This window comes from Chroicocephalus ridibundus, chromosome 9, assembly GCF_963924245.1.
Source record: "Chroicocephalus ridibundus chromosome 9, bChrRid1.1, whole genome shotgun sequence".
NCBI lineage: Eukaryota > Metazoa > Chordata > Aves > Charadriiformes > Laridae > Chroicocephalus > Chroicocephalus ridibundus.
Window position 1 is genome coordinate 14,290,389 of NC_086292.1, and position 16,190 is coordinate 14,306,578.

Sequence of the window (16,190 nt, forward strand, 5' to 3'; positions counted from 1 at the left end):
TGGACTAGTTAATTAGGCTTTTTAAAATAGGTGTCACTTATAAAATCTTACTTCAAATTTTATTCTGTGCCAAACCTTAGGGCTTGATTAAATGCTCATTTATAAAGCCCAGATGTGGTAATTTTTTATTAGAAATTTAGCATAAATCTTTTAAAATTGTGTTTTCCTGCCATCTGTTCTGGTTTTCCTCTTTTTTTTTCCTTTCTGTCTCTCCCTGTAGCCACTTTGTTGTTCTGGTTAATCTTCAGTGCCATTTTCTTTATCTTGGTATCATATGAGGTTTTGTGTTACTTTCTGCTTTTGTTTTCTCCCTTTTGTGTTTGCATCCCTTCTTCCTGTCTATCTTTTCTTTCCTTCCTTCCTTTCTTCCTCGTTTCACTGCTCTCCCCACTGAATGTTCAGCTGTTCTTATTCTATATTTGTTCTTCCTTTCAGCCTTCTGCCTTTATTTCTACCCTGAGCTTCAGACTTTTTCCTTCTGGCTCTGTGCAAACGCGATGGGTCACAGTCGTGTTCTCTCATAGACTGACTGGTGGTGAGGATCCCAGTTAGTTTCATGTCCCTGCCAGCTGGAACAAAAAGGAGGGACGTCGAGGTTAACACACTTTAGTTCTAAGCACAAGCACACTCCAGCAGTACTTCAGAAATCACGGTTTGGATCAGTTTGGGTGTTGTTTTTATCATCCAGTGTGTCAAAACAGTTTAGCATCAGAGATTTTCTTACCAGCACAGGTCCTGGCCTTTTATAGAACAAAGGGATTGTACGTGGCTAGATCTGTCCAGCTTTATTGCTGTAGCACAATTATTTTTTTATAATATCTTTTAACCTTTCGAAACAGCGGACATTAGGCAGCTGCTGTTTTACAATTACACGATATTTCTACAATAATAGCTGTTCCTAAAGTGTGGAAGCACCGTGCTGCAGTTTGAGAAGGCTCTGATCAATTCAAAACAAACCAAAGGGACAGTTGACTTCCGCTGTGCAGCACAGGACTTAACCCTGCAGGCCCTAGTAGAGCAAAATGTCAGTCAAAGCAGGGAGATTTTTGCACCATTAAGAACTAGCGATCAGCTCCCAACTAATCCCAGACGCAAGGATTACGTTACACGCTACATTAGGCATGTTTGATTTGTCCCAACCTGGATACAACCCGTGTATCAGCCGGGTAGTCCCATGGTAAGTACGTCCTGCTGAAGGGACTGCCACTAGCCATATCATGTGAAAATATTCCCACTGTCTAGTGATCACACTGTCTGTCTCTTTCAAAAGTTTGGAAGTGCCATGGGAATGTCCAATAACTGTGCAAATATAAGGGGGGGTTCTGTTTGGAGTTATTACAGTTGTCATGCCAATAGTGTCTGCTGTACTGGTTATGTGCGATGCATTGGGCCATTTTCTGACACCGAACAGTCACTTTCCAGCTGCATTACCTGATTGCTGTTAGTTGCATCTCAAATCAAAGTTGCATGGGCTCCTGAGTTTCGGCTTTCAGGCTTGAGCACCAAGCTGTGTTGTTGCTCGTGAACGTATGTTATATCTCCATTTCACTGTGCTTGGAGCAACCACATTTGCTAAGAAGTAGGGCTTTTAAAGCTCAAAATAAAATTGGTTGGAAACTGTTGGGTGGGAGCATGCTGCTAGAGCTTTATGTTGATTTATTTTGAAGAAACAGTTGCATTTTCTGAATGGAGGAAGATGTGTGGTTTGCAGGGCTTTGGGGAGTGTGTTTTGTAAGGCATGCATTTTTGAAACAGTTTCCTGATCCCCAATCTAGAATAAAATGTGGTCACCCACCAAACTTTTAAAGTTTCAAAGTTATGACATTAGCAAGTGGGAGAAAGTTGTGGCTATAAATCCAAAGAAGTTGCACATTATTAATCTAATCAAGCATTTCTTTAGATTTGTCCTGATATTCAGTCTGACACGCATAGATTATTTGGGTTATACACAAATACACAACCTCCCAGTGTGAAATCTGAGTTTGACCAGCTGCTTTCTCCACGGCACTTTGTTGACTCAGGCACTGGCCAATTGTGATCTTGGAGCTGGAGGACCATTAGAAAAAAACTTGTGTAGAGCCATTCAAAAATGCTAACCTGGCTTTCAAAATTAGACAAGCAGCAAAAGCCCAGATCTTTCTCTATTATTTTTATTTTTTAACTAAAAGAAGAAATTACAGGTATTTTTTCCAGTCACTTACCGTTAATCCTTGGTAATGTATTTTTATGAGGGAGAGAAAAACTGGTTTAAAAAAGAGAGGAGGGGGAATGATGCTTCCAAACTTTGGAACAGTTGTGATTTTTCTGTTTTCCTAAGCCTGCCTTCCTGTAGCCTGTCCACCACCTACTCTATTTGGTATCTACCTCATAACTCCCATTTTAGATGGGACTTCCCCATTTTGGCCCATTGGTTTCCTCCTGCCACCTTCTAAGTTGTCCCACATTCTGTTTTAACTTTCTTTTCTTTCTTTATTTACGTCCATTACAGCCAGATCTCTATGGCTCACAGATGTGCACAGGGAAGCTCCCAGAGGTGCGTCACAGGCCCAAAAGAATCTTGCATCAAAATGCTTCTTTGAGATGTCATAGCACTGCAGCAGCAGGTTGATGTGTTTGCAGTAGATTTGTTGCTTGGCTTATCCCACTTTTTTTCATTAACCCTAAACTTTGGAGGCCCATGTCACACATTATTTTGTGGAGAACTTCTTAGGAAGAAGCTATATTAAAGTGTTTACCTAGATTGGGGTGGCACCAAGGCTAAGTTTAAATGTACTTCAGGTGTAGTTTTTCATCAGTAAGCCTTACAATTTGCTGGTAGATGTTGGCTGTGCAGTAAATGTGGGAAATTACAGGATTTCAAATTTAGGAAATTATACTGGATATTTAAAGCAATTCTTCACCAATATAATTTAAATGCAGAGCTGGGGCTTTCAGCTATTGGATCAATTTTCAAACGCCACCTTCACTTGTAAGATGTCCAAGAATTCGTGCAAGGCTTTGGCACTCTCAACCTGTTGTCTGAGTCCCTGGTTTCTGTATATTTACAGTAGAAAACCTACAGAGTTACAGGAGCTCAAAAAAGAGACATCCTTAGCAGCTGTGGTACAATTCAGCATTGCGATTTTGAGAATTTGAACACAGATTTTTAACCCCGCAGTGTTCCCTGGTGTGCTGAAAATTAATTGTATCAGAGTGGGGTTTACCCTTTAATCAGACAGCAGTGATCATCTCAGCAAAATGTGTTTGCGTTGTTAAGCATTAAAAATCCAGTGTAAAGCTCCTAAAATACTGTGTTGTCCACAAATATAGAATAGTCTTGTTATGTCTGCACTGAATCACCAGGAAAACAAGCTAAGCCTTAACTCATTATTCCATGGAAGAGCAGAGTTGATTTAGAGATGAGTTTCATGCACTTTTTTTCCTATCACAGTCATAACTTTCTTTTCTTTTTAAAGTTGGATCCCGGTTTTAGCTCTATATTTTGATAGAGAAGAAAGTGATTGCATCTAATGTATAAGCTACTAATTTTAATTGTAAAGTGTCAATCAAAATTTCTGAAAGTAATCTTACAGGTAGCATGGGATCTTGGTAAAGATCTGTGAGGCTGCAGCTGTTAAATGTTCTAAATCCACGTTCTTTCCACTTGACACCTACAGGGCATTCCAGAGCAGTGGGCCAGGCTACTACAGACCTCCAACATAACAAAACTGGAGCAGAAGAAGAACCCACAAGCTGTTCTAGATGTTCTAAAATTTTATGATTCCAAAGAAACAGTTAACAACCAGAAATACATGAGCTTTACGTCAGGAGGTAAGTTGACATCTCACCGCGGAAAAGGGAATGGCAGGCCCCAAAATGAGTCGGACCAAAGTTCAATGTTCAAGTGGTCAAGAAGCAATCTTAAAAAATTCTGCTTTGTGGAATACTACTGAAATGAATTCTATTTCTCCCTTTGTCCCCTAAATGTCACTGAAAGGGTGACTTTTCTATGTTGCCTGTTTTTAGAGCTAAATAAGGTACGAGATGGAACAATCTTTACCGTTTTTAGTCAGAAGCATTACGGCCAAAGGTCATGTTTACTTTTGTTTCTTTCCATCCTTGTTCCTTCACAGTGTTTAGATTGGGGTAGGGGATATACTTGTTTAGTTCATCTTATGAGTTACTCTTGCATCCTCTGAGCAATAGGTTAGGGACTATGAGGATTTTTTGTGATAGATTTGTGGTAGAGGAGAATTTTTGACAATTTTTTTTTGCATTAGCTGTAGGGAAGATGAGGTTGCTAGGCATAAATTCACAACCAAACCTAGAGCGGCTGCTGTTGTGATGGAGGAGGAATGTTGCCACCAAGGATGAGAAGGTGTCAGTGCCCAGAGCAACCTCCGTAGCATGCTCATTCCTGGAAGATACTTGTATTTTAGATGTTACTGTCCAAAAGCCTGCAAATGTGATAGGGGTGTGTGTGTCCTTTTTTCCCTTGGTTATGTACAGTCTGCAAAATTGCAGTGTAGCCTTGCAAAAATGAGAGAGCAAGTCTGTGCTGCAGTTGCCTTTTTATTTTCTTTGGCTCATTCTTTCTGTTTGCCATACATTCCGGCTGGTGACACATCTAGCATGTAAGCAGAAGTTTTTACTAGGTGCAGCGCATCTGGCTTTTGTATCGATGGGTTCTTTTGCTGTTTCTTAATAACTGAGTTAATTTTTGAACAAAAATACCACTAAGATACCACTAGTTTAGTAAAGCTCATGTCAACAGCTTCAGCTAATAAGGGGGTGTCTCTATCCAACAGGGTGTGGACAGCATCTGTTGTTGAACCTGCCGTGGTTTGGTTCCCTACACACGATAGTCTGTGGGAGGGGAGTCTGTAATTTCCTCAATTTGCTGGATCAACCAATACAACTTCCCAAATGCAGACCAGGAGAGCTGCTCAGAAGTCCTTCTAAAAACTGTGCAGTTATCTCCAGAATTTACTAACATTTCTCCCCTTTTGAGGGAAAGCATCTTTTATTCTAAATTCCATAATTAAAAGATTTGACTGTCTAACTTGACACTTAATGTTTGCTAAAATAGCAATTACTTTTGTGATGAAATGCAAAATTAAAAACAGTTAGTGTATGCTCCTGAATTTAGGAGTTGTTACTGTGCTATATCAGAATAGAACTGCCACGGCAAAGGGGAATTTTGCAGGAGCTTTTATGAGGAAACATTTTCCACAAACTAAAGAGAAATGATGCATGCAATTTTATTTTTTTTTTAAAAAAAAGGTGCTTTAGCTCTTGGGCAGAACAGAAGCATTGACTGTAAAGAACAATTTGCGTTTTCTTGACCAGTTTCTATTTATTTTATTTACTGGCAAAACAGGGCAAAAAATAGATACAAGAAACTAGAAAAAGAATAACCTAGAATATTGTCCTGTTATCTTGCTTGCTATGTAAAATAACTGTTGCTACTGGAGGGATGTTGTAAAAGAAAAATGCTATCTATTTGGATTTACTTGTTCTGTGGGATTCCCTACGACGGGCAGTTCTGTAACAGCATCTGGTTCATTTTCCCCTTGCACATTACAGATAAAAGCGCCCATGGATACATAGAAGCCCATCCTTCGGTGAGTGTGAAAGTAACCTTTGACTTCCGTAGCGTTTAAGAATTGTGGAGCAAGCTGTGAGCTTTGCCTTTTGTGATAGAGTTCCAGCCTTGTAGGCTGAAAGTAAGTACATTTTAGTGTCTTTGCTGCAGCAGAAAAGGGATCACTGTCTGTTCTCTAATTTTCTGTTTAAAAACTTTTAAACAGATGAAAGTCGGGTTTTGCAGACAGAAGATTGCTTGCTGTTCTTAGCCGTGGTGGAATATATAATGCGCAACAATGTACAGTACTGCCTAATTAGCCCTTTTTAATTTAGTTTTAACAACTTAGAATCCATTTCTATTAAATTTTATGATTTATCCTTAGTACAGCTGGATATGTAGCTGAATATAAATAAGGTTATAATTGATATGTAACTCACTGGAACCATTGAAAGAAAGTTTTAAATAATCATCCGCTCTAATTAATACTGGATTGCCATAGCAATCCCAGAGATGCAGTCATGACATCCACATTAATATTGACCAGATTTATTAGTGTTAGTGCATTAAATAGCAAATGACTGAACGGGGATTTGGCCTTTATTTTCAAGTGTTAAGCAACTTAGTTTTAGGTTTGTGATTACACAGCAGAGAGTGTGTATAATGAAATGGAAGTCATCTTTGAATATTCACGCTTCAGATTTTCAGTTGATACCACTTTCTTTATCTTTAATAAAATACACTTTTAAAAGGAAGTTTGGCGTTCACCAGAGCATAGTAAGCCTTCCAGTGGGAAGGCTTTCCAGTGGGAATGGACACGTTGGCAGATGCTGTGATATTTTGTTCTAGCAGACATGGACAGTCATGATGTCAGCTTTCAAAAGTCACTGACTCAGAGAATGTTGGCTGAATATTATAGTACAGGGAAAACAACACTCTGACAGGATCGAGCTGTCATTGGAATTACTTTAATTTCATTTCATTCCTTAATGTGAGTCTGGCATTAAATAATATGACATTGTGTATGTTCTAGCTGCACAATTTGGTGCTGTCAAACCAAGCATGGAGCCCAGTGGAAAAAATAGTTATAAGAATTTGACGTAACAAAAATGTGATTATTCCTTTCTTTATTTTTCCCTTCATCATCTGCTATCCCCATGTTAAGCAAAGTGCTAATGTTGCATAGAAAGCTATACACTGATCTAATGTATGATAAAGAAATGTTCGCCTTCCCATTAGGGCACCCCTTGCTTGCCAGAGTTGGCCCTTAAACTGGTGTTCAGAATGTCTGATGTATCATTCCCTACTTTGGCCAGTTTAATAGCCTGTTTCACCATTTACCTTTGAAAGTTGGGTAATGGAACTGAGTCTCACAGAAAATGCAGTACTCCGTGCGTATCTATGTGACAGTGTGTTCAAGTATAGGTGACTTAAGGCAATGATACTGTCATCTATTCAGTAAAACACAGGCATAAAGATTAGGTCTTGCCATTCCCTGCTTGCTATCCCTTACTGGTATTTATACTGGACCAAATTGATGCAAATTGATGCCATTTTAAAGATAACGCAAATGAAATGTGAATATTTAGAATAGTGCCTTTGATTTGCTTCAGTTCTCTAAGTGGCATATTGTCGACAGCGTTAAAGCAGTTGGTAAACACTTAACAAGGCACCGTCTCAGTTTTTTGTTTCACCAGCAAATTTATGGCAAGGTGATATAACCCCCTGCCTCTGAGTAGCAGCTGGGCCCCCCAGGGTGGTGGTGTTGGGGGGGGTGTTCAGCTCACCTAAATACCTCACTGAGGGCTTCAATTCACATGTAGAGAATTGATCAGCCAGACTTGCCTTGCTTGCCCCGTATCTGGCATCTCCCTGAAGGTGGACTGCACCCTGACAGGAGTTTTTTTCTCCGCTGTCTGTGACGGGAGCCCAGGGGAGCGGAGGGGATGCTGCCTGGCAGCCCCGGGCAGGTCGGCAGGAGGCACCTTGCTGCTGAGAGTGCAGCATCTGCTCTAGGTTACTGCTGCTCTGGGTAGGGAACAGGCAAACAGTGCAAAGATCGATGTGTTAACTTACAATTAGGTAAAGAGGAGGATGGTGCTGAAAAAGGAACTACTAAACAGAGAAATTCAGCACCTTGGAAACGGGCAATAGGATTACCCCATGGGTAAAACAGTAAAGAAACAAATAGCCTTTCTCTCCAAAACCAAATTCCCAGGAAGACAATGAAAGGAGGCTTTGCACTTTGAAGTGTGTTAATTAACCTAGCCAATAGACACCTGTTAGCTTAATTAACTGTTAGCGTTTCTGTAGACACAATGCCAAAGCAATTAACCAGCGACTAGATGTGATTTCTAGTGATATATTCAAGCATTACATTTTGTGAAATTAGACTTTGACTAAGCATGGGAATGATTTAGTTGTTTTTAGCAAAAATGAAAAACACCGAGACAAATTAAGAAATTAGACTTACGGTAATTTGTAACCTTTAAATTGTACTGTGTCGCGTGTAACTTAGAACTGAGGGCTGTAGGACTACAGGCGTGACTAGATGGGTTTCTGATTTCCAAGCAGACTAAAGTTGTGTGTAGTTATCAAACCTCCCAAGTGCCAAAATGGTGACTGTTACTAATGCTACTGTCTGTCCACAGAGCACAAAAACAGCATCAGAACCCCCGCTAGCTCCCTCTGTTTCTGAGGAAGAGGATGAAGATGATGAAGAAGAGGAAGATGACAATGAACCACCACCTGTTATCGCACCACGGCCTGAACATACAAAATCAGTAAGTCCCAGCTTCGGTTAGCTTGGTATTTGGCGTAATTCAGACCTTGATGTTTCTGATCAGACGGCACTTGCAGATGAAGACTCTGAGGGCTGGAGTCCTACCATGACATAGTGCTTCACCCAAGCCATTGACACCAGGAAAACCTGTACTGAGCTTTCACATTTAGTCATGAGTTTCCTGTGATTCTGATAGGGTCTGTGAATTTATCTTAGTATCAGATAAGAGGTAGCATTGTGTCTTTCAATGCTACTGGTGTAAATGTGAGCAATTTTGTCCAAAGTATTTGTGGTGTAGGCTCTCTGTCATCAGTGGAGAGAGTGGTCATCAGATGCAGTTCACACCCTAGCAGGATACATAGGAGAAACTGTCCTCTGGAGGTACCTTTCCCTCTCCACAGACTATATAATTAGCTAAATGAACAGCTTAGGCTATGCCCTTAACTTTTACACAACTGAAGTTTGGTGAGAAGAATCCTACGCAGCTATGTATCGTAAAGAGAAGGTAGGTCTTTAAAGGACTGGAATGCAGTGCCTAATGGCCACTCCCTAGAGCTTGAAATACTGACAAGAAGTTAGTTTGACAGTTATGAACAGAAAAGGGAAAAGCTCCCTGCTTCTATTCAGACGTGTACCAACTAAAGAGTCATTTTGTTACCCGTGAAAACACAGGAGCATCAAGGAACAAGGCTCTGGGGCCCTGGATCAATCTACTTCTGTATCCTCGCAACACAGTAAACTCATTGTTTCAGTTGTCTTTCAGAAAATGAAAGAAAATTGAAAATTAAACTGGCATGAACTTCTGTAAAACTAGCCTTTCATTTTTTCCCATTCAGTTTGAGAAGTGGACAGCAAAACCAAACATTTAAATTTAAGAGTCCTGTGTGTGGCAGACAGCATCTTCCTAAGGGTTTGCATTTGAAATATGCTCTCGGGGCATCTCTGCACACCGCCTTTATGACACAAAATAATTTCTTGTCACAGATCTACACACGCTCTGTAATTGAACCTGCCGCTGCACCAGCACCAGCTAAAGAAGCCACCACTCCCCAACCTGAAAACTCAAACACAAACACTTTGTACAGAAACACAGACCGGCAGCGAAAAAAATCCAAGATGACAGATGAGGAGATCCTAGAGAAACTGAGTATGTATTCAGTATTTCTTGTCTGATAAAACAGTGTACTGTATGCACATCTCAGGATTATATGCACCAAATGTTCATCCTCAGCTTAGTGTCACAGTCACTTACAAACTGTTATTGTGCTTAGAGGAAGCCAGAGAGCACTCTGGGTATTCTGAGGGCAGCTGTGGCGGGGTTGGATGCCCCTGGGCTTCCTTCTGCGCTAAAGGCAAAAGCCAAGGTTGTTTCTGGTTGAGCAGAAGGCTGTGAGCTAGTGAATGACCTAGTGAACTCCTGCGTGCTCACGGCCAAATTGAACAGAATAGTTGGGTTCCTAAATTCTCTTTAGACTCCTGACTTCTCACCAGTCATCAGAGCCAAAATACTTTGCAGAAATCTGTTGGGATTTTGTGTGGGTTTTGGGGGTTTTTTTCTTGGGTTGTTTTTTTTTTTTTTTTTACCAGTAGACAACTGGAGCATTAAGCTGGTTCCTTCAGGCTCAAGGAGCTGTCCTGCCCCACATATTCTGTTGGTGTCCTTTTTATGATTGTTGCTACTTCTACTAATATATCAGAGTTCGTTTTTATAAGAATTCTACATTTTTACCAGAGAGAGCTCCTTTAAAAGAACATCATTTGACACTGTGGATAGAGAGGAAGAGGTGTTTTCAATGTGTCCCAAAAGGAAAAAAAAAATACTTTTATAATAATCCTTATTTTATTTCCTAGCTTTATGCTTATAAAGATGTATCAGAGAGACACATCAATGTGGCATGATCAGGTAAAACTGCACTGCAAGCATTTCTCCGGAGCCAGCCTCCAGCACACCCCCTGTGTATTCCTCAGATACATGGCACTTTGTCATAGCTAATTCCCAGCCAGTTAATACTATTAGAATCCTAACCATTGGCCCCAAACCCCTGCACAGATCATACTCTAGGAAAACACATCAAGGCCTTCGTGATTCTGCAGTACAACCAATTTAATCTGCTTTTTGCACGTAATAGCTGCCAGCGCCGTGTTCTCAGATAATAAATTGTTGGGTTCATAACATAGCCCAGTTTACCCTGTGTCTACTGTTAACTGTTAGGACAAAAAGCGGATTGATCTACGCCTCCTTGTGTTTGATTTCAAAGCCAATAACCTCTGTCTTTAATGGGAGCAAGTGCGTGTAAAGGGGTGCAGTCTGGGAGTGGCTTCACCACAGTGGTTGTCGCTGCTCGTTCTTGTGCTCTACCAACCTTTTTGTCATACCTGCCCTGCCACTGATGGCTGGTGTGACTGCAGAGGCTGAAACCTTCCTTAGCTGCGAGATTTCAGCTCCTTGTGTAGAGTTTTTTGCACCCTTAGCAGGTTGACAAGGCTAAAAAGAACTGTCTCTGTGCCATTAGGGAGTATCCAGGGATAAGTTCAGTAGCTTTAGCGGAGGACACAATGAAATACATTCCAGAGCAGATAGTTACATGCAGGTATGTCAGCTTATAAAGGGGAGGAATTATAGCCTCTTCAACTGAGGATAACTGTTTGAGGCAGGCGTCCACCATGAGATCTGCAGGTACCCTGCATACATGAATGTAAGTATGCGTATCATTTATTCAAGCTTCTGTGTATGCCAGGTTAGGACTGAGCCCTTGAGTTATTGTGGATTATATCTTTGAACTGTTACATGCTTTCATGCTTTTTCTTTCTTAAGAATTTGATACCAAGTTAGCAAGGTCTGAAGGTCTGCCTTGGGCAAATTGCGATGTGGACGATGAAAATCTTTTTGTGCTTTCACAGAATCACAGAACCATAGGGTTGGAAGGGACCTCTGGAGATCATCTAGTCCAACCCCCTGCCAGAGCAGGGTCACCTAGAGCAGATTGCACAGGAACGCGTCCAGGCGGGTTTTGAATGTCTCCAGAGATGGAGACTCCACCACCTCTCTGGGCAGCCTGTTCCAGTGCTCTGCCACCCTCACAGGAAAGAAGTTCCTCCTCATGTTTAGGTGGAACTTCCTATGCTCAAGTTTGTGCCCATTACCTCTTGTCCTGTCCCCGGGCACCACTGAAAAGAGCCTGGCCCCATCCTCCTGACACCCACCCTTTAAGTATTTAGAAGCATTGACAAGACAAGATCCCTTCTCAGCCGTCTTTTTTCCAGACTGAAGAGACCCAAATCCTTCAGCCTTTCTTCATAGGAGAGGTGTTTCAATCCCCTAACCCTTTCCTGAAGCTATCTCAAAACAGGCGTGATGCCTTTTTATTATAGTCCTGGGCTATTTAAGCATGTGTGGTGGTTGTTTTTTTCTGTTTTGTTTTGTTTTAACTCGTATGACTTCTTCACCGTGCCTACTTCCCCCACAACTGATTTTATGCTACTTTTAGGAGGGTGTGCCCTGCCCTCTTCTATCTTAAATTTCTTTCATAATTTTTTTCTGCTTGAAATAATTTGGGTTTTTTTAGAGCCACTTTCATTACAAATTTTACTAGGGAGTAAAGCCTGTAATATTGAGATAAGATCAAACAAAATTCTGTCTGTAATGAAATCATGAATATGTTCTACTTTAATTAAAAAACAGAAGTGGCCCAATTCTGCTTTCTTATCCACTTAATTTAGGACCAAAGAAAGTACTTAAAGACACCAAAATAGCCAATATATTTATATTTTATCCAGAGTAGGGAGTGCATCTCTGAACTGGAGCCATCTACCAGTCACTTTGTTGATTTTAGCGCTGTCATATTTGATGTGCATTGGCTTAAGCACAGGAAACAGGCCACAAACAACTAACATGTGAAAGCAGCTACTCAAGGTTTGAGGAAAAACTCCAGAAATCTGAACTGCAAATTGAGTGGCAAGTTTGGAAAATTCTTTTTCAAAATATTTGTTCTGCAGTCTACTTCTTTATTCTGTTCCAGCATGAACTTCCATGAACTTCTGATATCTGTTCTGATAGATACACAGTTCTAGCTGAAAATAGCACCTGGCGAGACATGGACAACACGGTGTTCTTCCTGTTGTCCAGCCCAGCACGGGATGAGGGCTGTGTTTGGGTTTGTACGGCAGTCTCATGGGGATCCCTGTCTGGGGGATGGTTAAGCTCAGCAGTGTGAGCAGGAGGGTATGCTTTCTCATCTCACATCCCGTCTTCCTGTCGGTTAAAAGGGGCTCCCGGAGTCCTCTGGTCATATTCTTCTTGATTGAAGGGTTATTTTGTAGTACAGAGCCACTGTAAAGAAGCAGAATGAAAGCTTTGTCTTAACATTATACATTTCAGTGAGATGAAACTACAAAAAGTTAACCAGGTCCTGAAAGTGTTATGTCCTTGGCTTGGACTCCAGACAATCCAGTTACTGTGACTCTTGCAGGCTGGCACAGCAGGACAGGGCCACTTCAGGTGACTTGAGCCTGTGTCGGCAGCCTCAGCCAGCGGGCAGGCGCTCACATGGCCATGGGCACTGGCTGCCGTTCCTGGAGCACCGGGTGAGGAGCCAGTACCATGGGGCAAAGGAAGCCTCTTCTCCTGCAGCTCCCGTTAGCGATCATGCCAAGGCCAGCAAAATTGTGTCAGCGGGGAGTGGAGCAGATGATGTTGATGCCCCATCTTCTTGCCATGCTGGCAGGCAGGATTCCTGGCTAGGCATCCAGTCAGATGCTGTTCGGATGCTAAAACCCTCTGCTCCAGGGAGGAGCAGGGGAGAGGGGTGTTTGTTCCTCCTTCCAGTGAATCGCCTAGTTTTGTTTTGGATGCTCAGGTGAACAAATAAATACGTGTTTGTATTTGTGGTTCAGGAATATTGCCAGATCAGCCAAATATGCTGCGAAACACTGGAAGTCTTTGTTCCTGAACTAATCTTCTGAAAGTATTTCAGTCGTGTACGTTCCAAGTTAAATCTTTAGAAGTAATTTGCATAGAGCCATCACCTTAGGCTTTCTTTCCTTTACCTAGGAAACTACCGGACTAGAAAAAAAAAGTATTATTTTTGTTTAATTATTCCTTCATATTTGTTTGAGTTTATCAGATTTTGGTGCTTTTGTCTGACACAAACATAGCATCCTAATTACTGCTTTTTTCTTTCCTGTTCAGACTGCCTACACCTCCAAGTGGGCAAGAAGCTGTCATGCAGTGCATGCTTTAGTTTGAGCTTTCAGTGGCACAAGAGCTGCACAGTGGCTGATGGAGCCAGACTGTCCCAGCCCTGTGCCGGCCGGGCCAGCCCTGCCTTCCCGCGGCTGCAGCACAGAGCTGCCGGGAGGCGGCAGCATCCCATCTGGCCTCAGCCAGGCTTCTGAACCGCATCGCCTGCACTCATGAAATTATCAGCATCTCATTTGCGCAGCTCTGTGTAATACTAGCGCCTGAGGAATATTGCTGGTCTTGTTATCCATCACGGCGGTGCCTATTTGTGAAGATCAGCATGTGTGTAGTGTTGAGGCTGCAAGTCAAATGCTAGTTACCGAGCCAAGGTTGAAGACAAGCAGTGGAGTTCTTAAAATGGCACAAGCCAGGTCTTCTTCAGAACTTAGTCTGGCAATAAATTATGAGGATCATAGTTCTTAAAGCCCCATAATTATTGATTATAACATGAGATGCTATTCTTTGAAAACGTAAAGGCATTCTTTTGGCAAACTGCTGAAAGGTTGAGAAGATCCTCTCCTGGAAACACTTAGCAATATTCTTCCTGTTCTGAAAATGGCACCTGTTCATAAAAATTGATTCCAGAACCCAAGCTGCATTTAATCTTTGGAAGTATTAAGCCTGCTGTTGAATCACACAGAGTATTTATTCCTAAGAAAATAAAGGCTCTGTTGTTCCAGCTCTCATTAATGTTTATAGACAGCAAACACTTGCATTGATGGTGCTTCTTTTCTGATATCTGTCTCCTGTGAATGTTTCTCCATGGTCTTAGTTTCCTGTCAAGGTAACTCTCCAAAGGGCTGTAGAAAATCAGTCTTCATGGAGGCCATCTGTGCTGTGGAGCTCCCTGTATTATTGCTGCTGCTGTTATTACCCAACTGACTACAAACGGCTCAAGCCCAGACAGTGGGGCTGCATTTTTGATCTGCTGGAAGGCGCTATCTCCATTATTAACAGAGCATCTTTAATTTTGTTTCTTTCAGGGAGCATTGTGAGTGTGGGAGATCCTAAGAAGAAATACACTCGATTTGAAAAAATTGGCCAAGGGTAAGTCCAATCACAGTTACTTATACAAAAACACGGGCCAGGTATTTTTGCTGCTGTAATATCAAGCATGAAGTTGGGCAAGCTCCAAACATGTTCAGACACTGGGTTTAGATTCTCCTGTCTGTCAGTACTGGTCAGAATTTATAACTCTGGTCAGAAGGCATTGTCAAAGACAACTTGATGCTGGCAATGTCTTGTCTTCAGCAAGGAGCAGGACCTGGAAGATCTACTGTCCCTCAAATGTGGGGCAACTGTTTGCTTTTTTTCTTAGGAAAAATCATTTTTGTGTGTCTCAAAATAATACGGCCACACTGAAGAAAGGAGAAGACACTTCAGTGCCTAAAAGAGGAACTTACCACCTGATAGTTGTCAGATAAATAATGATTCTCAATAGCACTTCTTCCAAATATTTTGCTAAAAAAATATTCAGTGATCAGGATTATAACCACATAGTTTAGAAACTGAAACCAGAGATTAAATAATAAGCTCTATTTTCTAGCAGAGGTAGTAAAAACCAAAAATTCAGTAATAAACACAGTGTCAATGCACAAAATACGTGATGAGAGAATCAAGGATTGTGCAGGCTTTAGGATTTTACTGAAAGTAATCAACCAAGCTATTCCCTTTTGAAACTCAAGTTTGCTTACTGTAAATAGGATTGATTTGAAGTTTTTTCTATGTGACGAGGCAAGAGCAAAAGCAATTACATCAAAATTAGGCATCTGACTTGGATTTTAGATATAGACAGACTCCCCCTCAGTCACAGTTTCCTTGGCTGCGTTGCAATTCCAGGAGGGCTAGCACCATTTGTGTAACACCAGGGTCACGCTGCTGTCAGTGCATGGAAGAAGCTGTTTGCTGACATCAGGAGATATTTTTCTGCCTTAACTCCTTATGAGGTTTGAACTCAGGGTAGCTCCATTCATTGTATAAAACCCGTTTCTCAGATTCCAGCTTGCTTTCTCCCCGAAGCTTTGGTTCTTGTTGTCACTTGTAAAATGTCAGCGGACACTTAGAGCTGTGCCAGTCTCTCAAAAGATAAGCGTCAACTGAAGAAGTGAGAGTCAGAATAAACATGCGTGTGAAGCAGATTATTGCCGTCACCGTGAGAATATGACCATCACCCTCACAGTCTTTTATTTTGACAGTCCTAGGAGTGAGCTTGTACAAAGGTGCCTCAACTGGTGGAAAGACAAGTGGCTAATATGTGGCCTAAAAGGGTATCTAAATTGATTTCCTCCAGCTTTTAGTACAGCCTGAAGATTGCATGCCCTTCTTACAGAGGAGTGAGTGTGCTGCTGTAACCAGCTCGTGACTGTAATGCCACAGGTCAATTTACAGTGATGGGGAAAGATCCTAAAGAAAAAAATCATCACAAAGGTAATCAAACAGGATGATCAGGAGGAACCGGACTGCTGCATGGCTGGGGTTAGCGTGTCTGTCTGCAGCAGGGCTGGGCTGAGACGCACTGCCTCAGACGGTGCTGATGTGCTGAGTTGATGCAGGTGCCAGTTCCTGAGCTGCCCGCCTTTGTGATGAGTTGGGTACAGTTATGCCAA

General features: G+C 41.7%; 1 protein-coding gene across 4 annotated transcripts in view; it reads left to right on the plus strand.

Annotated features, from left to right (window-relative positions):
- PAK3 (p21 (RAC1) activated kinase 3) overlaps positions 1-16,190 on the plus strand; it is a 140,443-nt gene that overhangs the window by 108,749 nt on the left and 15,504 nt on the right. For all 4 annotated transcript variants that reach the window (XM_063345611.1, XM_063345614.1, XM_063345612.1 and 1 more), the window contains 5 exons: positions 3,657-3,810; positions 5,566-5,603; positions 8,215-8,346; positions 9,330-9,492; positions 14,568-14,631. In XM_063345611.1, the coding sequence (XP_063201681.1) occupies positions 3,657-3,810; positions 5,566-5,603; positions 8,215-8,346; positions 9,330-9,492; positions 14,568-14,631 (551 nt within the window). The remainder of the gene's footprint in view (positions 1-3,656; positions 3,811-5,565; positions 5,604-8,214; positions 8,347-9,329; positions 9,493-14,567; positions 14,632-16,190) is intronic.